The sequence below is a fragment of the Pelmatolapia mariae genome, linkage group LG13, assembly GCF_036321145.2.
Source record: "Pelmatolapia mariae isolate MD_Pm_ZW linkage group LG13, Pm_UMD_F_2, whole genome shotgun sequence".
Taxonomy (NCBI): domain Eukaryota; kingdom Metazoa; phylum Chordata; class Actinopteri; order Cichliformes; family Cichlidae; genus Pelmatolapia; species Pelmatolapia mariae.
Genome location: NC_086238.1, coordinates 23,679,530 through 23,706,316, shown reverse-complemented (window position 1 = coordinate 23,706,316; position 26,787 = coordinate 23,679,530). Strand labels below are relative to the sequence as shown.

General features: G+C 41.3%; 1 protein-coding gene across 1 annotated transcript in view; it reads left to right on the top strand.

Annotated features, from left to right (window-relative positions):
• rin2a (Ras and Rab interactor 2a) overlaps positions 1-26,787 on the top strand; it is a 53,006-nt gene that overhangs the window by 10,426 nt on the left and 15,793 nt on the right. Inside the window, exons 2-7 of the mRNA XM_063491768.1 lie at positions 10,940-11,042; positions 16,189-16,289; positions 18,040-18,250; positions 18,910-19,021; positions 21,667-21,739; positions 24,355-24,446. Coding sequence (XP_063347838.1) covers positions 10,983-11,042; positions 16,189-16,289; positions 18,040-18,250; positions 18,910-19,021; positions 21,667-21,739; positions 24,355-24,446 — 649 coding nt within the window. The 5' untranslated portion in view covers positions 10,940-10,982. The remainder of the gene's footprint in view (positions 1-10,939; positions 11,043-16,188; positions 16,290-18,039; positions 18,251-18,909; positions 19,022-21,666; positions 21,740-24,354; positions 24,447-26,787) is intronic.

Here is a 26,787-nt window from a genome sequence, read left to right as displayed (position 1 = left end):
GGTTATGAGCTGAGTTACGCTATGTTGCAAGTTTTGTGAGGTGCTTTTGTGATATTTAATAGATCGGATTACATTTTTTATTTCTCTCTGATATCCAATCCAGTAATTTAGGTCAGTATCGGACCGATACCGATACGTAATATCTGATCGGTCCATCTCTACTTTTTACTACCCCCCCTCCAATCGCATACACATTCATATAGCACTTTTTTCTGTGCCTGTAACTATCACACACACTTACAATCCAATGGATACCTCATAGTGTGATTTTGGTTTCAGTTGCCAAAGAACACTTTGTTTGGTAGACTGGACGGGCCACGGTTCAAACTGCCAACCTTTTGATTAGCCACAGATACCCCACAAGGGTGTCCACAAAAAGCTTGCTAAGGCCTCCAGTGCTGGAAGTGTAGAGAGATTTGGATTTGTTGCCCAGTATGAGAGAAGCTCAAATAATGGAAAAGTTGTCATATTATTTGTTATTTGGTAATGATTGGGCTTTTTGGCATTGATCATGAATTAAGGACAATGTAACCTGTTTTACTTTAAAAATGTCATTTTTCTTGTAGCAGTGCCCACAGGGCATGCTTGAATGTAAATAACAAAACTCAGTGAACACAGGTGCTGCTCTTTAAGTTTCTGTTGTTTGTCTTTACTCTCTTTCCATTTAAAAGGAATGTGAAAGGCTCTCAGGGCTACAAGTGTTGCTTTTTATTTGGTCTTGCCCTCCTAGTGCTGGTTTCAGGAGAAGTGATTTTAGTTTTGATCAGGAAAAAAATCAGAATCATGTTTCATGTTTATGTAGACAAAAAGGAGAAAAAATTAGAAATTGAATAGTAATAGTTTGTTATATTTTTGTAACTTTATTGCCAATACAGTATGTAGACACACACCGACTCCCAGACTGCTCATGATATCATAAATCCTCTGCTTTGAGCTGTAAACAATTATGTGATCTAACAGTGTACCATTTCTTTTACATCACAGAAACGGTTAAAGCTCTAGGAATTACCCAATAATGACAAAATATTTCTCAACTACTTACAAAGACAGCTTGCTTCTTGCAGAAAAAAATACTGCAAGAGCACACTGTTCATTAAACTTGTTTTGCTAAACTGAGCTGAGCGTTACATGTCTAGGAGGCGAGCTGAACTGACCTCAGCTGCATTACCTGTTAACAGCCTGAAGCTTGAAGCTTCTTCTCCCTGATATCACACACACGGTGTCAGTGTCACCGGTTTTCATCTTTACTTTAGAAATTAAAACCAAATTGACGTGTCTCTGCTGCAGAGAGCCACAAACACAATATTTTCATTGGATATCAGTCTGATACTGACTCGCTTGTCTGTTAAATTAAAGAAAAAAAAATACAATTCAGAAGTTTTTATTATTGTTGGGTTTTTTGTGTATATAATTCAAATGCTAAATACAAATCCAGTAGAGATATATTTTTATATTTAATTGTTAGGAAACTTATGTTAAAGCTGAGCCCAATGTTGCCTAGAAACTAATAGATGGCTTATTCATTTAAGAGAGGTCCTGTTGAAGAAGTACTTTGTAATTGCAGACAGCCAAAGTCAAGATATTAGTGTTAGTATCAGAGTTTGGGGGGGGGGGGGACTCTAGTATGTACTCCAGTTCTGTCTTCTGTTCTGTCTTCTGCTCGTCAAATACATTTCATTGCAATGTTGACCCTGTGCTAACTTGCATATGACAAATAAAACTGAAAGCTGAAAACAGTTTATGTCTTAACAAGCATTTATCAGCGTGTTGTGTGTCAGACAGCACAGCGGGGCTCTGTGTGTGCACTGATGGGTCAGCCAGTAGGAAGGTTAGTGTTTAATACACAACATAGAAGAAATCTGCAACATACACTTTCAGAGAATTTCAGTGAGATGTGAATGTCACCATTTGGCTAGCAGCTACTTTGATCAGCTGTTGGCTCAACAATAAAAAGACAGACTTATGGGCTGTAGAAAGTCTGTTACCTGTGAAATTACACACACTCACTATCCTACAGTTATAACATGCAATGGAGCCAACTGAACCGCTCTACTTTTTTGGGTACACAGCAGCACTGTAACCACAACACAAAAGAATCCTGTTCTTATTTAGACAGGTGAGTGACTCATGGACTTGTTCTCCATCAGAACTGAAAGCACACAAAGTTCACATCTGGAGCTAACTGGGTCAATGTGTAGAGGATACTTCCGCAAGATGGCGCCGAGTATGGCAGCCTCGTCGCGAGCTCCCCCAAGCAACAGCTGTTTTTTGTGTTTAATTTTACTTTTTCTTTATTTTTTCACGAGTAGCACATGTCTCCTTGTGTACGACCGACAAACCTTACTGGACATAAAAGATGGACTTTCTCATCACTTTCCGGAGTTCAAGTTTTGCAACACGGACCCTCCGTTTGCAGACCCCCCATTCATCTCACCTGAGACGCCTTTGTTCTGGGCCCGTGGAGGCCGCAAACGCCGACGCAGAGGGAGAAGATCTGGCGTTCTGGTTCGACTGAGACGGCGCACTAACAGACCACCGTTACCCAGTTTATTACTGGCTAATGTGCAGTCTCTGGAGAACAAGCTGTGCGAGCTTCGGGCACGGATCTCATTCCAGCGAGAGATGCGGGACTGCTGCGTGATCTGCCTCACAGAAACCTGGCTATCGGACAAGGTACCGGACTCCGCAGTACAACTACCGGGGTTCTCTGTGCACCGCGCGGACAGGTCACAGGATCTTACTGGGAAAAGCAGAGGCGGTGGTGTGTGTTTCATGATCAACAACAGCTGGTGTGATTATGCGAACGTGCACCCGGTCAAATCCTTCTGCTCACCGGACCTGGAGTACCTGATGATTAAGTGCCGGCCATTCTGGCTACCGAGGGAATTCACAGCAGTGATTATTACGGCTGTTTACATTCCCCCACAAGCCGACACTGACCGAGCACTCAGGGAACTGTACAGCGCGATCAGCAGTGAGGAAACCGCACACCCAGAGGCGGCGTTTATCACGACCGGGGACTTTAATAAGGGTAACCTGAAGAAAGTCTCACAAAAACTCCACCAACACATCCATTTCAGCACTCGTGGAGACCGGCTTCTTGACCACTGCTACACCTCTTTCCGGGATGCATACAAAGCCCTCCCCCGCGCCCCATTCGGCCAATCAGATCACCGCTCCATCCTGCTCCTGCCCGCCTACAGGCAGAAGCTGAAACAGGAAGCTCCAACCCTGAGGGCGGTGCACCGTTGGTCGGACCAATCGGAGTCTACGCTGCGGGACTGTTTTGATCACGCGGACTGGGAAATGTTTCACGTGGCTGCTAAAGACATTGATGAGTACACAGACTCAGTCTGCGGATTTATCAGAAAATGCGTGGAAGATGTCGTCCCATCCAGAATAGTTAAATCCTTCCCAAATCAAAAACCTGGATTAACGGAGATGTTCGCACGGCGCTGGCGGCACGGAGCACCGCTTTTGCCTCCGCGAACACATCGGACTACAAACACGCACATTACCAACTCCGGAAGACGATCAAAGCAGCCAAACGTGAGTACAGGGACAGGGTGGAGCAACAGATTGACAACCCTCGGAGTATGTGGCAGGGACTAAACACGATCACAGACTTTAGAGGGAAAACCAGCACACCGCAGACCATGGCCTCTCTGTGTGAGGATCTAAACGTATTCTACGCTAGATTCGACACAGCGAACACCATGAGACCGGACAGTGTGCGCACCGCGGATGACGTCAGTGCGCACACTGTGTCTGAGGAGGATGTGCGGAAGTGCTTCAGGAGGGTGAACGCGCGCAAAGCTACTGGTCCGGACGGGATTCCCGGCCGCGTCCTCAAGTCATGCGCGGCTCAGCTGGCTGGAGTGTTTACACACATCTTCAACCTTTCCCTCTCTCTGTCTGTAGTCCCAGCCTGCTTCAAAATGGCCACCATCGTACCTGTACCCAAATCCTCCACCATCTCCTCATTGAACGACTGGCGACCCGTAGCCCTGACCCCCATCGTGAGCAAATGCTTCGAGAAGCTGGTCAGGGACTTCATCTGCTCTGCACTACCCGACTCACTGGACCCTCTACAGTTCGCATACCGCCACAACAGGTCCACTGATGATGCCATAGCCCTGACACTCCATGCTGCCCTGTCACACCTGGAGAAGAGAGACACGTATGTGAGAATGCTGTTTGTAGATTACAGCTCAGCATTCAACACCATCATTCCCTCGAAGCTGGACAGGAAACTACAGGATCTAGGACTGAGCAGCTCCCTCGGCAGCTGGATCCTTAACTTCCTGTCTGACAGACGCCAAGTGGTCAGACTGGGCAGCACCACCTCATCCCCCATCACACTGAACACTGGTGCTCCACAGGGGTGTGTACTGAGCCCTCTCCTGTACTCACTCTACACCTACGACTGCACGGCCACTAGAAACTCCAACATCATTGTGAAGTTTGCGGACGACACTACAGTGGTGGGTCTTATTACCAACGGTGATGAGACGGCCTACAGGGAGGAGGTCAGCGCCCTGACCCACTGGTGTCAAGACAACCATCTCACCCTCAACGTCGCAAAGACAAAGGAGTTGATAGTGGACTTCCGGAGGTGCAGAGGAGTACACACCCCCATCACCATCAACGGCGCCGCTGTGGAGAGAGTGAGCAGCTTCCGCTTCCTTGGTGTACATCTGGCTGAGGATCTTACGTGGTCAGTACACATAAACAAAACAGTGAAGAAGGCGCAGCAGCGCCTCTTCTTTCTCAGGAGACTGAAAAGATTCGGCATGAGCCCCCGCATCCTCAGGACCTTCTATCGCTGTGCCATTGAGAGCATCCTCACTGGATGCATCACCACCTGGTACGGCAACAGCACCGCTCACAACCGCAAAGCTCTCCAGAGAGTAGTGCGGTGCTCTGAACGGATAATTGGAGGTGAGCTTCCCTCCCTCCAAGACATCTACAGGAAGCGGTGCCTGAGGAAAGCGGGGAGGATCATCAAGGACTCCAGTCACCCCAGCCATAAACTGTTCAGACTGCTTCCATCAGGAAGGAGGTTCTGCAGCATCCGGTCCCGTACCAGCAGACTGAGAGACAGCTTTTTCCATCAGGCCATCAGACTGCTGAACACTTCATAGACACCTCACCCTCACTACTGGAACTTCAACATTATGCACTCCATACTGTATATAAATACCACTGTTTTGCACATACCAACCTCTGTATATTTTATATATCTTATTTTATTGTTTACTTTATTTCATTTGTAAAACATGTATATACATACTCAAACACACACACGTAGAAAAACATATTTAGTATACACATTCAGTAATGTATATACCTTTACATATTGTACATATATTTATTACTTTTTAGATTAGCCATTTTTATATTTTGCTTGTTTTACGTTATTGTATTTTGCACAACTCTGTTGCTTGTGAAGCTCGCACACAAGAATTTCACTCACATGTACTGTACCAGTGTACCTGCACATGTGATGTGACAATAAAAGTGATTTGATTTGATTTGATTTGATACTTTGAGCCTGAGCTGTGATTTAAGTCAGGTGTTGCACCATCAGCACTTTTATTGAGGTGCTGTTGAATTTGGTTAAGCATACCGGGTGTGAGTGGTGCACTGCAAATACTTTGACAGCAGACTGTGGTGTGTTTGTGTGTGTGTTTACACAGTCTGGCTGCAGAGAGCTCTCTTCTCAGTTCAAATGTGTGTTTGTGCAAGTTGGTGATCTCTGTGCTGTGGGACAGGTTTCCATGGAATAAATCTGTGCCCTGTGGCGAGGGGACACACCCTGCTAATGTAAAGAGGAGGGCACTCGCACACTTTTAAGAGCTAAACTTAGCCATTCTAAGTGGAAGTAACTACATGGCTGCCAGCGTAGCCCATGACCTGCAGGAAATCCCATCAGAGGAGGAGAAGTGCTCAGGAATGGCATGTGGACAGTTTTTTTTTTCTTTTTTTGCCAACTTGGTCTACTACTTCACCACACATTGTTGGTTTAAAGTACTGGGAGCCATTCTGTGCACAAGTTTCTTTCCTTTTCATAAAATAGCCAGTTTGTGATTACAAGGAATGAGTGAAATTGTCTTCTTCATAACAAATTGGGAAAAAACCTTAATATTTTTGTGAATGAGTAAACATACTTCTGGAGTTGCCTAATAGTCATTCTGAAGTGGCGATCGTGGCTCAAGAGTTGGGAGTTCGCCTTGTGATCGGAAGGTTGCCGGTTCGAGCCCCGGCTTGGACAGTCTTGGTCGTTGTGTCCTTGGGCAGTTGCCTACTGGTGGTGGTCAGAGGGCCCGGTGGCACCAGTGTCCGGCAGCCTCGCCTCTGTCAGTGCGCCCCAGGGTGGCTGTGGCTACAATGTAGCTTGCCATCACCAGTGTGTGAATGTGTGTATGAATGGGTGGATGACAGGTTGTGTAAAGCGCTTTGGGGTCCTTAGGGACTAGAAAAGCGCTATACAAATACAGGCCATGAAGTGGAAGCTGTGGAGATGCTAAGCTTATGTCTGTCAGGGATAAAGAGACTGGAACGTGTAGGCTTAGGTTGTTAGCAGCTATTAAGCTTTGAAAATAAGATGCTAAAACGAGTCACCAGATATCCTTTGCAGCTGTTAGTGAGTCTGAGTGGGCTGTTCAGTCTGTGTGTGGAAAACACTGCATGCCAGTGATGCACCACTGATTTGTGATTTCCTTGCAGTTGCTGTAGGTTGGTAGGTAATGATGCTGGATACCACTGTCATACACAATAAGTTGGTGAAAAATGTTGAAGGAGTTTTGTATGTGAAGCCAGGTGATATTTTGATGGTGCTACCTCAGCTGAACCCCCCACCTAGGGTCAAGGTCTGGGACTGTGTGTGGGATTTTCCCCCCCCATTATCAACAGGATGATAATGAGGGGAAACAGAAAGGAAACAGACACCAACCTGAGTAGTGTTTGTTTTTGACTGTCTCTGAGCACCAGAGAATTGTGACTTGTTGGGAAATAGTAACTGAACACATAATGGTGAGTCATGTGGCACTGCTAAAAAGACACCTATGAAAATGAGTGTTGTACAGCTATATGCTAGGCTGGGAGGGTGGGAGCTTCTTGTGGTTTTAAGTGTGAACAGTAAGCTTCAGTAGTCCACTCAGTTCCTTTATGTCTCAGCACACATGCTCAGACATGCAGTGACCTCAGACTGCTCTGAGGTCGAACACTAATAGGGTTTATGCACTTGGTGCTTAAAAATACTGCAAAAGATGGTAGATCAGCTACAAAAAGCAGTATTAACTCCATGTAATGTATTCACTGTGAGACTCTGTATTGAACTGACTGGTCAGTTATGTGAACACATGAACGTAATTTACTCTTCTCAAGGTCTCTTGGGACAGCATACGCATTTTTCACTTGAACTCAGACACACAGAAATATGACCATAACATTTCTTCAAAGGTTAAGATAATCTGGAGGAATCTCTGTATGCAAAGGAAAATAATGAATGTCTGAGATTATTGAGACCTCAGGCAGCACTGTTTAAAATCAGGCCTGGTCCTGTAGTGGTACACGCTGGGCTTCTAAATGCTTCTGCAGTCCTGTGGTCAGTGAGCACATTTTGTCACTCTTATCATAGTGGTCTAACACGCTGTGTTAAAAAGTCTGGTACAAGTATTATGTAGTAGCAGCTATGCTAATACCAGGACCCTGAACGCAAAACATGTGATAGAGGTGTAGTTTTCATAAAACAACCCAGACTTCTTTTAAAGGATATGACTCATCTCAGTTTGTTTCCCTTTTTCAGCCATAGTTGTGGATTCCAATATTGCTGAGCTGGTGTTTGTTGCACTTACTTTTGTTGACTTCTTGAGTGTGTTTAATTTTTTTTCTAAAGATTAATGTGGACGTTTACATCACATCTAAACTCTAATGTGTCTCTTTGAACAAAAGGGAAAAAAAATCTAAGGTGTCTACAGGTATGACACATGGTTTGAATGTGTTGCAGCTCTGCAGCTGATGGCTGCTTTACTGTAAACATGACACAGTGACACACGTATGATTCACGTTTTCATTTCCACATGTTCTGTTGTAGTATTTTACTCGCCGACTTTGTTAAGCCACATTTTCCTGGGAACCGTGCAGCATGTGACTTACTGTCACAGAGTGTATGTACGGACTGGTAAAGAAGAAAACCAAATATAGTAACTGGAGGAAAATGACAGATGATTCCTTGCTTGTCATCAATGTCATTTCATTAAGACGGAGATTTTGGAACTCTTGACACTGAAATGTTGATGATCTATTGCAAAGCCCATTCTCAAATAAGGGTTATATTTGTGGCCATAATTTATGGATTTTCCATAAACCATAAAGTACTGTTTTCAAAAGGAAAAAAAACTACAAGGAAATACTCAGTGTGTGTTCAAAAGATACAGAACTTACATTAGTTCCAATGCAGTGCTTCACAGGCATTGACTTCAGCAGGTGATCAAACAGCTCATTTCCTTAAACACTTGCCTCATTCTTTTTATTACTTAATCATTTGGCGTTAACATATTGCACCACTGTTTGTTTCTCACTTTGTGTAATTTATGCATTCCTTCTGCTATTTATTATTCTGGGGAACTGGCAGTCTGTTTATTTTTCATGGATTGACAACCACACGAGCCTTCCTGTTTACCGGGTTTGGACTGTGTGTGAATCACACACTTGCAGCTTGCCGCCACTCGCACACACAATCACAAACACATCTTACTGTAACCCCACCTGCTGCTTTGTTTTCACATGAGGACTTGACCCAACAGAGCCCCGATAGATTTGTGAGGAGGAGAGGAGAAACGAGGCAGGCTGGAAAAAACCAAAACAACAAAAAACAGTGAGGTCGCATGCCTTCTGTGAATCTTTAGCTGTGCTTGCTTTCCAGGAAAGAAACCTGTTTTTCTCATGGTTTCTCAATCTTACGTTTGCCAATTTTCTCAAGCCAAAAAAAGAAAAAAGAAATTTAATAGTAATAAAAGGGAAATCTGATGCTCTGGTGTTGTTGTTTTTTCCCCAAAAAATGACTTCTCCCCTTGGTTCAACAGCTAGATGTCTCATCAGTACATCCTGTCCTTGTTTATTTTATTCCTGTGGTTTGGTCAGCTCCATTCACTGCCAGTACAATTTAGTTTCTAGCAGTGAATCTAAAGGATCTGGTTTTTAAAAATGGTGAGACTGTATTGTCCTAGCAGAATGGACATGAGGAAACATGTCAGCCAACACCAATCTGACATGGTGCTCTACATGTCATGGCTTGAATTAGTGAAGGTGGGTCCAGGCTGTTCTATCACTTCTAATAAATGATCAGTGTTACAGAGAAGCTCCTCGTGGATTAGCTTACATGTGACTTCTTTGTCCATGTCACTGTTGGGCTGCTCTAGAGTGCATGCGTCATTGTTTAAGACGGTCTGCATAGTTTTACGTTCATAAAGTGTCCAAGAGTCCCTATAATCAGATGTTCCCCAAGTGATTCCTTTTTGTTAAAAATGACCAGATCATTGTTCTTTTCAGATGTTGGAACTCCTTACCCTGACCCCAAGAGATGGTATTTGCTTGACTCAAATTGTTTTTCAGGGCTTAAAGGGTAAAAACACCTCAGTGGGGAAAACCAGCATTAGGCTCTGTCCATGCTTACCATGATGGAGCTTCAGATATCTTAAACCCTACCACTAGTGGGGTAGTGGACGCCCAACCTCACTCTCTTGGCAAAGTTCCATGTCCTTAAACTTAGAGTAGCTCTGTGTCATCACAGCTCTGTTACCAGGATTGTTATGGATAGAAGTTCTTGTTGCCTCAGGATTACATGTATAGATTACATATAATAGTTTTCCATACATTGCATTCCCTCATGTCATATATGTCTGAGGGCATCAACAGTTAGACGTTTGACCTCTAGCTCGAGCCCTGAGTGTTAAATGTGCAGCACCAAAAAAAAGTGTCAGCCTTTGTCTGCGCAGTATATTACATTTCGAGTCAAACGGTGAATAAAATGTTTGTCCAGCCGCAGACTCAAGATTTATGCTTTCATAACAGCCTATGTTCAAGCACTGTTGTTGAAGTGTCTGAAGAGGAAAGGATTTTGGGTCAGCTAGTGGTGGCTGGTGTTTTCCTCTTACTCATGTGTTTCTTTGAAGGGAAGGACTGCAATGTGTTTGCATGCCACTCACAGCTGGCTCGTATCAGCTGCTGTAAAAGGATCCACCACAACATCTGTGAGAAGCGTGCCTCTGCGTATGCTCGTGCGTTCAGTCTGTTTAAAAACACAAACAGTAATGTAGGAAACACAAATCTGCTTTGGAATTTGTTTTGAGTGAAATGTTTTTCAGAGTATAAGACCTAAAATATGCGTGTTGCTTAAAATAGAAATTATTTTAAAACCATGATTAATCAGGAGTGAGGTAGAGCAATACCAGTTGGATAGCCCTCAATAAATGACATCATCATTCATCAGTTAGTTTTTTGAAAAAAGTAAAAATAGTTTGATTAAATATGCAGAAAACTAAGAAATCAGGAAGGAGACAAATAATTTTTCACAACACTGTAAAACTTTCTGCAGCAAGAGTACAGAAACTAGAAAGAGATATCAGATTTGTCCCATATTTAAATCACAGTGCATATGTACATAGTACCTTTATATCCCAATAGAACATGTGCTCTAGTATGTATTTGTGCTAGCAAGTGAATGAAAGTGAATCCTTAATTTTGTTTCTGTTTTCTGAGGTGGGGTTGTTTCCTTCCATACACAAGCAGCCTTAATTTATTTCAAATGGTTTAGAGGAAGACAATGAGAAAAAGTGTGGTGGGGAAATGGTGTTTCTGAACGAGTGAATCTCCTTTGGGGTGAATCTTGTTTGTCTCTAATGTTTGTGTGTGTGTTTTTTCCCCTTCTGCATAGACGGCTCAGCAGACAGGCGCACAGAGACGACCACAGAGGCAACATGTCTACAAGTAACATCAGTCTGCCCTTCAAGCGGGACAGCAAGGGCAGTTTCTTCAAGGTGTGTGTCACCCTGAGCAGTCAGAAACATCCTTACAAACAGAGCTGCGCTCAGCACGCTTCAGGTAGAGACTGTCCCTCACTGACCTCTGGCTTCAGTGTAAGGTGGGGCTGGGGGTCAGAAAAACCAGTTAAAGGCCAAACCTTGGAGAAGATTAAAAGGAGGATGCGACAGAGGTGTAGTTGCCTGAGCTTAGTTCTGTCACTTGTTTTTCTCTAAAGCTTTCTATGTCTTTGTTTTTGTGAAGCTTAGTGTGTGCTGGATGTCCAAAGTTTTTGAGGAAGAAGTTGCAGTCAGCATCACATTCATCAGACCATGAGAAATCAGGCTCTTGTCAAAATGTCCTACATTTCCTACTAAAGAAATTCTGACTGATGAAGAAATGAAGACAATTTCACATTATCTTTTGAAAGATTCATTGCTTTAATCAAGCAATGTGGGTTTTTTTTTTTCGTGTTTCTGACACTCACAGTTACAAGTGATACTACCACACCCTGCAGATGGGGAACAAGCAATTACTTTTCTTTTTCATAGACATTTATTTATTAGGGGAATTTCATTAAGACTGAAATCAACTTTGTGAGAAAATCCACCCTTAATTTCCTTATTTCGTCTTACACTTAGAGCATGGAGTCAACAGAGTGACACAGTAACTCTGGCACTGACGAGGTGTGATAGTTGTCAGATAAAGTACAGTAAAGTAAAATTTAATTGGATGTATTTGGAAAAAAGGGAAAAGTCTTGTCTCAGTAACCCCTGAGACAAGACTTGTGGGGTGAGCAGAGTTGTTAAATGGTGTCATTATGACCGTAAATTGACAATTTCATTACACAAATAAAAAAGACGTGATAACGCTGGAACATAAAGCAGTGTCTCTGCCTGTGCAGCGCAACAACAGGAGTACTCTTAGAGCTCCTACATCTGACCTGAGTGCATGAATAGTTCATAAGGTTATTTGTTTAAATGCTCATCTCAGTTACTGAAGACTGTAGAAGAAAAAAATTGTACTGCTGTGAGTCAGTTTTTAATTCAGAAACACACAGTTTTGTCCTTTTGGCTCGATTAGACCTTTAAAAAGATGAATTAACTGAAATCTGTGAAGTGCATATTTAGTTTTTCCCAACTTGGAGGAAAACAAAGTGGCCGAACTTTGTTCTGGTGCGCTCCTGCAGCACTGTGCTCTGTGAGTCCTCCTCACCACTCCCAACAGTTTTCCACAGTGTTCAACATTGTATTATTTGTAGATAAATTATTTTTACTATTAAATCAATATTTCATCCTAAATTTAATAGGACATGCTTTGAAAATGTTACTAGGAGCAACTCTTTGTATTCGAAGCTTTGTGAGGTCTGAAGAGAGTCGCTGTGGTGCTGAATCCACGCTACTGCTCCTCACAGACAATGCTGTTTTAAACACTTGTTAAAAGTGTTATGTTGTCTGGGACTTTCAGGCCTTTTAATTACACCTTTAATAAATCATACTGATGTAGAGCGGAAGGTCACTGTCTCGGCGTTTACACGGCATGCAAGTGTATGGAGTCTGTTAGGACAGGTGTCCATGCGGTGAGGGTGAAACGGTGACTTCAGCATGCATGCATGTGTCTGTGGGTGTGTGGTAGGTTCTCCTTTGTTAATAGCAGCCCTGCACAATTGCATGCAGAGTGTGTCACTTGCTGTAGTTTAGGTTTTTTGTTAGTGCCGAGCTTTGAAGTCATTATTGCTTTGATGTGAGTCAAAGTTGTAATACAAGGCCGTGTGTGTGTGTTTAAGGCAGGACTACAGCTAACCCGCTGCAGGTGTTAGCATGTTGTGATAACTGGCACTGATGGTTAACACTTAGAAAATATCAGCTTGTCAGTGTTTGAAACTAGAGGTGAAAGAGTGCAAAGTTTATTTTCAGTAGAGCGTAGAGAAGCGTAGAAGAGTGGCTCGTCCTGTTCAGACGTTTCTGAGAAACATCACTGAGTGTCAGCTGGTGCTCAGCGAGCCTCTGTTGATCAAGTACTGTGTCTGATTGGGTCTAAACCAATGCAGTCATTGGTCTAAATGTAATATCAAAATAGTATCACTTTTCACATGCTTTTTCACAGGGGTTTAATAAAAATAGTGATATTGAAAACTAAAACACTTTGTCACTGCAGACTTGCATTGCTGTAATAGATGTTATATAAGAGCAAGCTGGAAAGTGAGATGCATTTCAGTTTTATTATATTCAGTGCCAAGTCACAGCAGCAGTCGCCTCAAAACATTTAAGAGTAAATCCTGTAAAATCAGGTTTGCCAGTATTTGGATCTCAAAACTGAAAAAAGATCGCCAAGGCCAGATGAATATCTTGCCAGGTGTCAGGTCTTTATGTATTTTTTTTATCCTGATTTTTTTTTAAGGACTTTTGTTCTCCACGTATCCAGTTTCTTCTTTTAAAGACACACTTCACACCAACTTTCTAGCTAATAGCTCTTTGGGAATACTCTTGTTGGTGCATGTTTGTCAGACTGTGTAGCTAATTACAGAAATGAGACGGGCAGACAGGGTGCTAATAACAAACTACCTAAAGATACATTTTAAAACTGGTTCCTTGACAACTTTGTTATATGTAAACACGACACTGGTACTGGTACCTTTGTTTGAATTATTGCAAGAAATTCTGCTTCCATGGAAAATGCATTTAAAGAAATAAGAGCTGGTTCAAGACCTTTGCACACTACTGTATCTACCAACAAACATTAGTTGGATATTAATATCAATAATATTTTGATATATTCTAAAACATAGGACACAAAGTTTTTCTTATACTTTGATGCCAGTCATATTATAGAGAGACAAATCAGTTATGATTTATAGCAAAAATCAAAAACCCATTGTGATCCTGCTGAAATACAGTTGAAATGTCTACAATCTTATGTCTGTAGCTCAAAGAGAAGTGCTAGAATATTCTAAGCTGTTGTCTGAGCCAGTGTGGCCTGGCTTTCTCTTAATATGCATTCTGCCCCCTTAAATTTGGTAGTTAAAGCTGCTTTTATTGCTTGTGGCGCCCCCTGTGGTGGGCTGTAGCTGTTAATCTGGGAGTTGTTTTTGGCAGTAGCTGTTTATTTTATTCATCTGGTTTAGGAAATTTATTTCTTTGTTTAGCATTTATAATTTGTAAATGGTAATTTTTTCAAACTGATTTAAAGCTACTACATCTTATTATTACTATAATAAATGATATTAAATTGGTACTTTGATTTCAAAGCAAAATGTTGTATGTCTGTTGGGGGGGGGAGGGGGGGGTGAGGGGAACATCTGTGGCTTCATTCAGAAAGTGTTGTCTTTCTAAATGTTGAGGTTGTGAACCTTAAATGTTCCCCTAAAAAATGAAGGAGTCAGATATTTGACTTCCTCTGAAACAGCTGAACTAAAGGTTTCCTCACTCTGCTGAAGCTGCTGATGTGAGGTTGCCCAACAGAAGCTGGACTGGGAAGTGAAACCAGTGACATCAGTGACACTCTGACGAGGGTCAAGGCCAGACTGACACAAAGAAAAAAGAAGGTAGAATTTGTGTCAAATCGTTCACTTAGCTAAACAATTTATATGGAAAGACAAATGAGGGTTTTTTTTGTTGTAATTTTACAAATAGGCTCTTTTGATTGGATGTGTTCCTGGCCTTAAGTGTCTGCTGCCAGTTTACCCATAAAGGGTAGTTTCTGGCTGATCTGAATTTCCCTTTCTGTTCTTAATACTTATTGTCAAGGCCTTATAAAAAGCATTATTTGATGGGCATACAATGCTTATGAAGCCCTAAAAGATGCTTATGATCGTATATAGAAATCTTTTATGGATTAAAAATATTAATAAAAGCCTTTAGTTTGTTAAAATGGTTTATTTTTTCCTAAAATTAATAAGGCATTGTTCTTGCTTTAGAGCCAGTGGCTTTAAAAATGTGCAACAAGTTATAATTAGCTGTTACTGAGGCCATTGTTAACCTGCAGAATAAAGTTAGTTGAGCAACAAAGAAACAAAAGAAAGTTCAGCACAGACACAATTTAAAGTCTTATTCACATATTTTATGCGTATTTTATGGTTTGATAGCTAATACAGTTCATGTTTAACGATTCAAGATGCAGTGTGTTAAATCAGTGAGCTAGCTCATAGCTATTATGAAAACAAGATAGTTGGTCAAAAGAATGTGGTTCTCTGCTCTTCTGTACATTTCTTTTCTCAGTATGATTTGTCTAGAAGTGGAAAAACAGCTGACAGGAAATACTTGATAGAAAAATCTAATATGTATGTGTGTGATCACATGAGTGCTGTCGCAACTGGCATTTTAAAAAAGCTGACGTGTGGGTCTTTTTTTAGTACATTTGATCAACCTTTTTGGTTGTGAAATGTTTGTGATCAGGCATCCACATAACTTCTAACTCAACTACATGGAAGTTGGATTCTTGCTTGTTCTTTCTTGCATCTCACAGCAAGAAGGCTCTGGGTTAAATCTCTTTTCAGCAACCTGACTGGGCGTTTTACACTTCACTTGTTGTCAAAGTGGAGTCCAGCAAAATGAAATACTTATACTTTTAGTTAAACAGTTGGGCAATGTTGAGGACTAAACTGCTGGTTTAAAACAAACATCACATGCATAAGCATCAAATAATTACAATGTGGCCATTCAGACAACATGCAAAATGTGTTTGTTTTCAAGTTACTACGATTCAAACCATGTTATATTGATACTGTGTTGTGGTTAACAAGATTTGAATGGTGAACAACACAGATCTCTGTGGAACCTGTATGGACATGAAGATGTTCCAATATGAACACAGACACAAATTGTTTCCTCTGTAGCAACTTTGGTTAGTTAATGGGAAGTGGTTAAATGGGAGTAGACTGTCTTGCAACCACAAACATGTACTTCTACTTCTCCTGAAGAGGATTTTCATGGACAAATGCCATCCTTCGCTTCTTAAACACATCCTAATAAAATAAACATAAACTAAAGCTGACTCTAACCTGAACCATAAAGTTCTTTCCGAGTTCTAAAACATCCTTTGAAAGTCAGGATGTCCTCACTCCCAAGAGCCAAAGGTCGGATTGATCCCCACAAAGAGTTTGCACCACAGGAAACGCAGCAGAAGCACTTTGATCATCGAGTCTTTGTCTCTGTGTCTGTGTAGCTCATCGACTCATTTGCCTGGGAGATCGGCACTCTGAAGAAGGTGATGGGGAAAAACACGGAGCCTGTGGGAGGAGATCAGAAGACAGAAACACTTGTGGGGTGAGCTCATGCTGTGTCTGTGTGTGTCTGCTTGTGCTTGTATCTCTTTAGATTTCTTCTGGTGTATTTCTCCATGTCTGCCAGCAGAGAGCGCTCCTAGCAAACCTTTAGGTCTTGATGTGTGAAATGTGGTGATGTCGGCACAAAGATGCCGCTGAGCAATGTCAGGAGTCAGCTTGACAAACAGGAGCTGCTTTGCAGTGTGTGTTTCTCACTCGTCTCTCAACTCTGAATAAAACGTCTCTGAACAAATACCTGATTTGCTTGTGAACATGCAGCACTCACCTGTGGTTCTAATGTAAAGTTTCATACCTTAGCTGGAAGGTCCAGTGTGGACTTCAGTGATTAATTCTCTGAGAGACGGTTTCTGTAGAATTCAGAAAGTACCGGTTAGTTATTGAGGAACTGAGGAGGTTGATAGGCACTGCGAGGCACACTCTCTGTGTTGGAATAATTTAAACTAAATTTACTGAATTACTCATAGCCTTTTTTTAAACACTATGAACACTTTGAGCATTAAAAGTGTGCGTGGGCATCTTAGTATATAGTGAGAGCTGGAAGAACTGTGTGTAATCTCAGTAGGGGGCTTTACTGCGTTAATAAATAACATATTAAGTAAATATGTGAGCTTCTGTTGACTGTTTTCAGAAATACAAAGTTAAAAGATGTCTTGATGGTTGTGCAAACAAACTAAAGGCTGGGTCGCACTGAGTGCTTTAGCTTACAAGCCCAAGTATTCTTCCACAACTTGTTTCTCCTCTACAGTTTAAACCTTACATTCACAGCTAAAATACCAGTTAACCTAGCATGCATGTCTTTGGACTGCAGGAGGAAACCAACAAAGACTCAAACCATAAATGTTCTTACATGGAGGGAACCATCACAACACTGCATAGCCCACTGATGCTTCACAACAAGAGTTTAGAAATAAAGGCTTTCTCTTGATGTTTTGGAAACGGTTGCATCAGCTTTCTGAGCATAAAGTCTACAGTGCTCAAAAGTATTTGCCCCCCTTCCTAATTTCTTAGGTTTACTTTTACTGCTAGAAAGTTTCTAGTAAATTTCATTAAAGGGAACTGTAAAAAAGGAAGTCGAGGCGTCATTTTAGCCACACTTAGGGGATTTTTGTCTGCGTGGGTGCGTTCGATCTAATCAGTCCACCTTTGTATCGTTCTTTATTTGAGTTTATTGCCGAGGAACAGCTCATCTACAACATTTCTTCATCTTTTTACTACTTTTTATTAATTAACTATGTCAATAAAAAACTATTTTTAATAAATACCAGTTTTGTTGTGGATATAATAATAATGGATTGCATTTATATAGCACTTTTCGAGACCCTCAAAGCGCTTTACAATTCCACTATTCATTCACACACTGGTGGAGGCAAGCTACAGTTGTAGCCACAGCTGCCCTGGGGCAGACTGACAGAAGCGAGGCTGCCATATCGCGCCATCGGCCCCTCTGGCCATCACCAGTAGGCGGTAGGTGAAGTGTCTTGCCCAAGGACACAACGACCGAGACTGTCCGAGCCAGGACTCGAACTGGTAACCTTCCGATTACAAGACGAACTGCCAACTCTTGAGCCACGATCGCCCTTTGATATAGCACCATGTGAGAATGTCTCTGAACATGCATTCAATTCTTAAATATGTTCAAATGTTACACGTTAAAAGAAAAATTCTGCATATTTTTTTGTGGTTTGTATAGCCGGCCACTGATGCTTGATTTTATGTGTTTGTTTTTCCAGACTGGGGGAAGAAGTGGGAGGCCTCTTCCTGCAGGCCTCACCTTGTGCTGGCATTGGTGGAGGGCTGGCCGGTGCCAGAGACTCTGGCTATGACTCGCTTCACCGACGCCTCAGTGTCCTGGACAGACTGGTGCATACCCACACTGTGTGGCTACAGCTGGGCCTTAGCCACAAGGAAGCCATGCACATACTGCAGAACGAGCCAGCTGGGGTGAGGCAACAGCTGCCACTGCGGCTTCCTTCTTTCCAACACTGCTAACTTACCTGGAGGCTCTCACTTTGGATTAATAGTTAATGTTTAATACAACAGAGGCATGAAATCACAACTAACACGGCAAACTTTTTCTTTTCCTCAATAAAACCAGTCACAATTGTAGTAGTGTATTGTTTGACCTGGGCCTAAACGCAGTCAGCTTATATGCATTACAACAAGATCACTCACTCAACAACATGATGGGAGTCACTTTTTTGAGTCTTAAAGAACTAATTTTGCAAAAAACGTTTTAAAAAAACAGTAAAAGTATCTCTGCCATGGTCGGTGTTTGTCTGTTTTTAAAGAAAATATTTTGGATAATTGGGACCAAAATTAAATGATATTGCCGATACCCCACCTCTCTGCAAGATTCCATCAAAATCTGTGTTTTTTAAAATAGGATAGGATATTTTTAGCCTCTGATAACAGTAAATATACAGCACTACACGTCCATTGTTGTGTATATGTTTTGTAAATATAGGAAGCGCCTGGATGTTAGGACATCCCTTACAGTATTTCCAGCTCTCTACAAAGCACAGCTGAGTCAGCAGAACATGAAGAGTGACCCAGTTTTTGTGCAAACATTAACTGGATGTGTTCTCTTTCCTTACCCATAGACATTTGTGGTGAGGAAATCAGCCAGCCTGCAGAAAAAAGTCATATCTCTACGCATGGATAAAGACTCGAGCGTTCCTGTCAAAGATTTCCCCGTAAAGGAGAGCCAGTACAGTAAGTGTTTGTTTTTCTCTGCTATTTTTAACCACTGAGATACACGAAGCTGTCAGTCACCAGCAGCAACAGGCAGAGCTGTTAATAGTGGAATGATGCAAGGAGAGGAACTAAGAATTTACAGGGGTAATTCCTCTACTGGATTGTATTTCTTTGCTTGTACTGGATACTTTTAGGCAGTACCAAAACTTGTCACTACAATTAGCTGCTATTTGAATAGAATGGTTTAATTATTTTGAGGACTCTGAAAAGGTCATTTATCGCTGTCCATTACTGAACAAAAACCCAACTTGTTTAGATGTTTTTGATGACAACATTCCTCATGACTCACACCTGTCTCATAACCAGCTATTTGAGTAGACAGACAGTATCAGTATTTCTGAAGGCTGAAGGCCTAAATCTAAAATTGAAAAAAAGAATCCCAGGCCTAAACAACACTATAAACCACAGAGACTCAGGTCGAAGATGAACACAAGAGCACCTTCCAGCTGCCAAGTTCCCACGCAGGACCGCAGCACTCACAGCAGGGCCGTCATCAGAGATGAGCTCGGCAAATAGCAGACAAGCCTGTAGTAAAACCCTAATACTTATGTCTTCAAAATATGTCACAGGCTTTCATATATTGTTTGTTTCGCTTTATTTCTTTGCTCACTTCTTCCTTCCCTGTCACTCTGAATAAGTGTGTTAGTGTTGAGTTTTCAGCCACATAAAAAGTGGGATTTTCCAGACTTCCAGAATGCATACAGTCTACTTCTTGTACCTGTCTGTTGCCATCAGTTTCTGTCTGCATTGAACTGGAATTTCCAAATGCTTACCCAGCAACAGAATGTGCTGAGTGTGAATCTCAGCCCTGCTAAACTAAAGAGACAGTGACGTTTCTCTTTGCACCTGCAGAGAAAACAATGAGCACAGTGAGACAGAAAGTCTTCTACTGAGCATTTCCATCGACTGTAATACTCTCAGTGATCTCAGTGATTTGCAGCAGTAATAATGAGTTACTGTTTTATAAGACCTGATTTTTAAAGACCACTTTCCTGTTCCTTTAAAGTGACTTTTCTTAACCTGACATGCATAGAGACATTCTGCAATAATCTGGAGGACAAATCTTAGAGTAACTGAGAATGTAAGCCGAATCATTTGTTTCACTTGTTTAAAGTGGGGTTTTATTTTGAAGAGATCTGAAATGTATTTATATATTTGTCCCAATATTATGATAACAGTGCAACCATCCAAGGAAATGCAAACGGAAAGAGGGCTGGATTCACCCCCTGAGCAGCAGTTGCATACCTCCAAAACTTGCCCAGTTATGGATTTTTTTCCACTTTACCCCTACACTGCTGTCTGGAACTGTTTTTTTTTTAAGTAACCATTAGTGGTATTTTCCATCTGGTGTGACTCTAAGCTCACCTTAGCCACATTGTCCACTGCATGAAGAGCTGGCCCTTGATTGAGCTGTGATAAACATTTGGCAAGCAAAGCTGCAGGTGTTGCAATAACAGTTTAAAACATTAACAGGAGCGTTCTACCTGGGAGGGATTTCTTCGATGTGAATCATTTGCTCTGTAAGTCAATAACTAGTCTGTTCTGTGGCCTGTTTAAACCTGTGCTCTTTAACAGAGAATTGTGATTAATGGACTTTGATAAAGGTATTTGGGCAGGTATCCTGTGATGGGTGGTGTGGGAATGTGGTACCAGGCCTGCTGTCATTGCTGTGAATTGACATGCCAGATAAAAGAAATCAATTTGGCGCCAGTAAGAGTGAAGGCTGACTGGCCACGTGGCAGCATACAGGCGCTTTGGCTGAAGGAAAAAGTTTAAACTGTCAATGATCTGTCCCAAAAGTAGCAGACAGGTAATAATAAGGGCTCCTGATACCTGATGCCATAGGTGGAGATGACTGGACCTAAAGTCTTCAGTGGAAAGTCAAACCAATGTCAATTTGGTCAAATCTAAACCAATCTGATGCCGCCGCAAAATAAGGCACTTTTCATGTGTTAAAGTCAATATTTCAACAAGTAAAAGTGAAATGACTGAAAGAAGATTTGAAGTCCCAGAAAAAAGAGACTTGTACATTGTTGGTGTGCTGCTATGTCGGCAGGTTTGGTTTTAACCCACTTTCCGTCTTTCCCAAGACTGTATATGATGTTGTCTTTGTCTTACTGCATTCTTCTCAGAGTTTAACCGGTTCACCATTCGAAGATCTTGGTCATGTTTAGTTCAGTGCCCGGAGCGTTAACTGTGTGCCAAGTTGTGAGCAAACAGCCTTCTTGATTCGTGTATTACCGACAACATGCGTGCTAAGGATTTCCTTCTTTGTTTTCCAGCATGGTGTTCTTTTACAAACTAATGAGTCAGTAAGTCGAGGAAAAGTGGTCACACCACTGTCATTCTCGTTGCTGTTGTTTGTATATAGTTTATAACCTTGTGGGGATTCCTTTGAATTAAGGGACTATAAAGCAGAATTGAACCACACTTTGCATGCACTGACTTAAAACTTGACTCTGACATTTGAATGTTTCACATTGCCTCATTGGCCTTTGCTGCTGAAAACCGTTTTAAAAAGACTGAGCTGTCTTTTTCTAATGCTTTTTGCCCTCTGATGGTTTCCTTCGCTGAACTGATCATGTGCTTCTGTTTTCCTACAGCTTTCTCTCTAGAGGGATCAGGACTGAGTTTTGCAGACCTTTTCCACCTCATGGCCTTCTGCTGCATCAGCAGGTAAAGTCACCATACCATCATTATTGCAAACTGTTAGACATTCATATTTCAGCTGTTAGCTTTAAAGCACATATCTACTGCTTCTGTTTCTGTTATTTAAAAACCATCATCACAAAACTCAAGAAAGAAGAACTACTGACCCAGTTACAGTCCCGAGTCAGCCAAAACACACAATCGCTCCAGTTTGTCCTCTGGCTTCCCCGTGGTCTCCTTGTGGCTGGATATGTCTGAAACACCTCATCTAGGTGGCATCTTTGTCAGACTCCCAAACCACCTCTGCTGGCTTCTTTTGATATGGAGAAGCAGCAGCTCCAGTCTGAGCCCACCTTGAAACACTGAGCTCCTAACTCTGCATCTGACGAGGAAGCTCAAAAGTTCCACAGCTTGTATTCACAATCTGCTAGCAGTTCATAATATGGGTAAAATGCTTATGCACTGTTATGGGATTGTTCAGATATGTATTGACCTATCTATTGCCTGCTCTGCACGGGGGGTCGCACAACAAATGTTCTGCTGAAGCATTCCTCACAGGACATCTTGGACATTGAAGTCCGAAAACACTCCTGATGTCTGGATTTGCTTCATTATTACTGGATTATTCGCATAATGTTTGTTTCTCAGACAAAATCATGTTCATTCAGTCCCATGAACAAATTTACGTAATCTTTTTGTTCAGAATCCTCAGAATTTGATATATAACCGATAATACCCAAATTTCAGACTTTTGAATTTAAAACATAATTCAAATTTGGATTCCACACTCTATAAGACCTGTTGCCACTGATTTTCAGTCGAGTTCTTGACTAATTTTGGCACCAGAGCAAAGGAGCGGATTAAGAATAGCTTTCTGACAGCCACAAGTCGATTTCTGATGAGACTATCATGAACAGTAGATCAATGGAAGAGTCAGCTGTATCTTGACCTGTGTCAGGTCTTTTTGGGGATTTTATGTTTTTTTTCCTCCAAAGGATATAATTTTCAGATACTGTTCTTCTCCAGTAGATATTTTGGCCCTTCCCTTTTCCAATGTTCTCATTTCATCCTTTTTGAAATCTGCCATGTTTGGAAGCTCTTTGGAAATGACCTTTTGGTTCAAAAATTCTTAGCAGTCAATTCTGTCCTCATGTGGAACTGTGAATGGTGGTTTGATAACAGTTAGTCCTTTGGTAGCTGCCACACAAACATCTGTTGGATAGTGTACTGGACAAATTCTCAGGGGGGATCAAATACTTATTTCCTCACTAGAACGCACATTAATTAATTTATTAATTTATTTATTTTTATAGACTGCCTATTTCTTTGTAAGTTGTTAAAATGAGGAATTCAACAGGGGATCAAAAATGTATATCCTCCACTGCCCCAGTGTGTCCAGGGTTCACTGTGACATCAATATCATAAAATTAGGTTCACTGTTGTTCACGCAAGCTTGCATGACCGAAACTGTAAAATCTTTGAAATGTTTTGGTAAAGTCCCAGAGGTAGGACAGCAGCATGCACATATTATCCTCTAGAGCAGGGCGATATGACCAAAAATATTTATCACGATATACATTTGAAAATTTGCGATAACTATATAACTGACGATATAATTGACACTAGACAAGATACTTTACAACTCCACAACTTTATTCGTGCAAAAAAAAAAAAAAAAATCAACGTATTTCACTTAAACAAGCAGCTGTTTTTTATGTGCATTAAAGTTATATAAAAAATGTAACAGTGCAAATGCAAATTCCTTGCTGACAGTTTAACCAAAAGGCATTTCCAGTGGAAATTGGCCGACATATCCTCAGCATAACCATGTATAATATCCACAAAACTTAAAAGAGGTTATACACACACAATACCGTAATATTATGTTGAAGCACAGTACGTATCACTCCGCGAGGCGCCTGCCTACGATAGCCGTAATGCTCCGACAATCCATCAAGCGGTGCGGGTTCGTAGCTTAGCAAAGTCGCTCTACAGCATTTGACAGATTTTCGAGCGCCACATAAAATCGTTTCAAGGTCAGTAAACACAACCAGAATTCATACATAAGGCACACGGGATTATAAGGGCCACTGTCGATTTTCAGAAAAATCGAAGGATTGATTTTAAGTGTGCCGTATTTTCCAAAAAAAACGGTAATAACGACGGCCCGCTAGCATGCTCTACCAAAAATAGTGCTTTGTTGTGTATCTGACGGACGAAAGCTAAACCAGTTCCACACCACTGAAGTTGCAGCATTTTTACAAACCAGTTCTGGTTCATCCGTTTCATTCAACGATCCGCTTTCGCCCTTCTCATTCTCCATCGCCGCCATGCTTTTTCCACCATGTGCGTATGAAAAGGCACTGCGCATGCGCGTTTTACCCATATTCTATCGCGATATTTCATTTTCCTATCGTTGCCCGACATTATACCGGTATTACCGTGAACGGTATGATATGGCCCAGCCCTATTATCCTCCACAGTTCTGTGGTTGAACCCACACCTTAGCCACCATCGCACAACCAAGCTGAGCCACAGCTTTTTCAACACGGTGACTAACACAACTTTAAGAGTAGCTTTTTAAATCAAACCGCTTTTCCTCCGTGTTCTAACTTTCATTGGTCCTTTTCTCTCTTTCTCAGGGATGTGTTGCCATTTACTCTGAAGCTCCCAGAGGCCATCGCTTCAGCCAGAACTTTTTCTGATCTTGAGGAAGTTGCTAAGCTTGGTGCAGGTTTGTTCACTTATTTATATGTAGTGTGTGTTAATGGTCAAGCTGGGGAACTCAAACTGCAGAGAGAAATAAATATGACATAATTGGCTACACATAAACTTTAAATGTTGAAGACATTTTGAGAATAATGTCTGTGTAACATCGGTGTTCAGTGTAACTCTCAGTGATAGTTGGTTGTTTATTAAGTAGTTGTATAAGTAGCTTATACTTCCAAAGTATAAACTACTTTGGAAGCTCTATAAGCTTCCAAATTACTTTGGAAGCTTATAGAGCTATGTATTCTATGAAAGTCTAAGGAATGCAGTATATACTGCAAGTATGGAAGTAAATTACTGCTGAGCGCTGTTGATAGCCAATTACTATTCTTCTCCATTCAGTCATCTACAGTCATTTGGAAGTAATTAATGATTGCTCAGTTTCAGAGTTTTTTTTTTCAAACTGATTTGTGGACTTCCATCAGCAGACTGTACTTTCCTTTTCCCCACATTTATCGGGTGTAAAACCTGCAGAAACTTTTTTTCTCCTGAGGCCCATCCCAACCACATTCCATGGTATTTGAAGAGTTAACTGGCATGCTGGTGCTGAATGAATCACTCTTAGGCACAAAAACCTCTTCCACACCCAGATCAGTGCGACTGAGCTTTGTTTAAATCAGGCAAGACCGCCTGTGTTTGTAGAAGAGATTTTATTCATGTTCATGACTTAATCGTGTGAGGTCAACGTCATCACCACCAACAACCAGCCTCAATCCCTTACCCGGTACTAAGGATGCACAATTATTTTAATTTTAATCTTGATCACGATTTTAGTTTAACGCAATTTAACGAAGACGATCAAATGATATTGAAAGTGGTGGTCTGCCAGTGGAACACAAAACAAGAGCAAATCAAGCGCTCCCTAAATGACCTGTCTGCATGTACCAATCACAGCTGTTCCCTGGACCACCATAAATAACCACCATCATATAATTAATCATCATGTCCTATAACAGTGCTGTAGAGTTATCGTCACCACAAGACACACAACTAACTCAATCAACCGCCTAAAAATTCACCTCAAAATGCACTATATCTAATCATGAAGGCCATGGTGCTGTGACTTGTTTAATATCAACTCAGACAATTACAACTTATTTTTTCATATTTTTCCTCTTAGGGACACAGACGTCACAGATGAACATCTGTGAAAAAGTGAAAGCATGACTCTAAGACAAACATTATTATCACTAAACTCAATGAATAATCTTGACAAATAATTGCGATAGTCGTTTTAGTCGTGGTGCAACCCTCCCTTTTACTGTCATGGGATGATTTTTGGCTAAGTCTCAGCAAACCAGGGAAAAAGAAATAATCATTGTGACACAAATCAAAAACATTTTCCCTTTTTATGTTGTTTTGTTTTTAAACATGTAAAGTATGCAGGGATAAATCTAACCCTGGTAGGTTACCCCTTACAACATTTAGTTTTCTGTAAATTCATCGTAAAGGCAATAGTTCCTATGACATTCAAGCATTTAAGATTATTTTTTGAGCCTTTGTTAGGCAGTTTGATAGTGGAGAGTAGACAGGAAAGCAGGGAGAGAGAGTGGGTGATGACATGCAGCAAAGGGCTCAGAATCGAACTCCCCTTGATTTACGTTCCACAGCACTCTTTTTTCGCATCCTTCTCAGAGCAACTTTTTTATCCACTCAGACTCTACCACTATGATTCAGCTTGAGGCATTAAGGGGTACTCAAAGTTAGACTTGACTTCTTCTTAAAGAATTCGTGTGACACGATGATTTGATGACATTCTTGCCTTTTATTGAAGTGCGTACAGACTTGTTGTCTTTACAACCCCCCCACAAACAGTCTTTCATTCATAAAAAGGGTACCTTTTTGGTGAAGTGACACAATAGTGGCCTTTGTGCTTTCTGCTAAAGGTAATTGAGCTACAGTGAATAGTTGATCTAGGAGACATTTCTGACGTTGATATGAACAAGTATGCTTGTGAGACTCTGTGGGTATTACTTTCACCACTGACTCACAAAGGAGAAAAGATTACTGTTGAGTGTGACGTTGTCAGTGTCATGTTACCTATGTTGTGTGGCGCTCCACCTGTGATAACACTGTTGTAGGGAAGGTTTTTTTTTTTAGTAAGGTAACTGACTTTTTGTAATGTTCTTAAAGTTTAGCTTGGCAGCCGGGTCCAAAAGTGGCGCATTAGATACTTCATGTGTACAGATTTTCTATTTGGCTGACAAATTAGGAGGGGAACTTTTAAGATCAATGATATGTTTTTGTATTTAGTCTTGAATTGATTAAGTTTTGATGTTTTGCTTCTGGTTTTCCCTATAATTTAT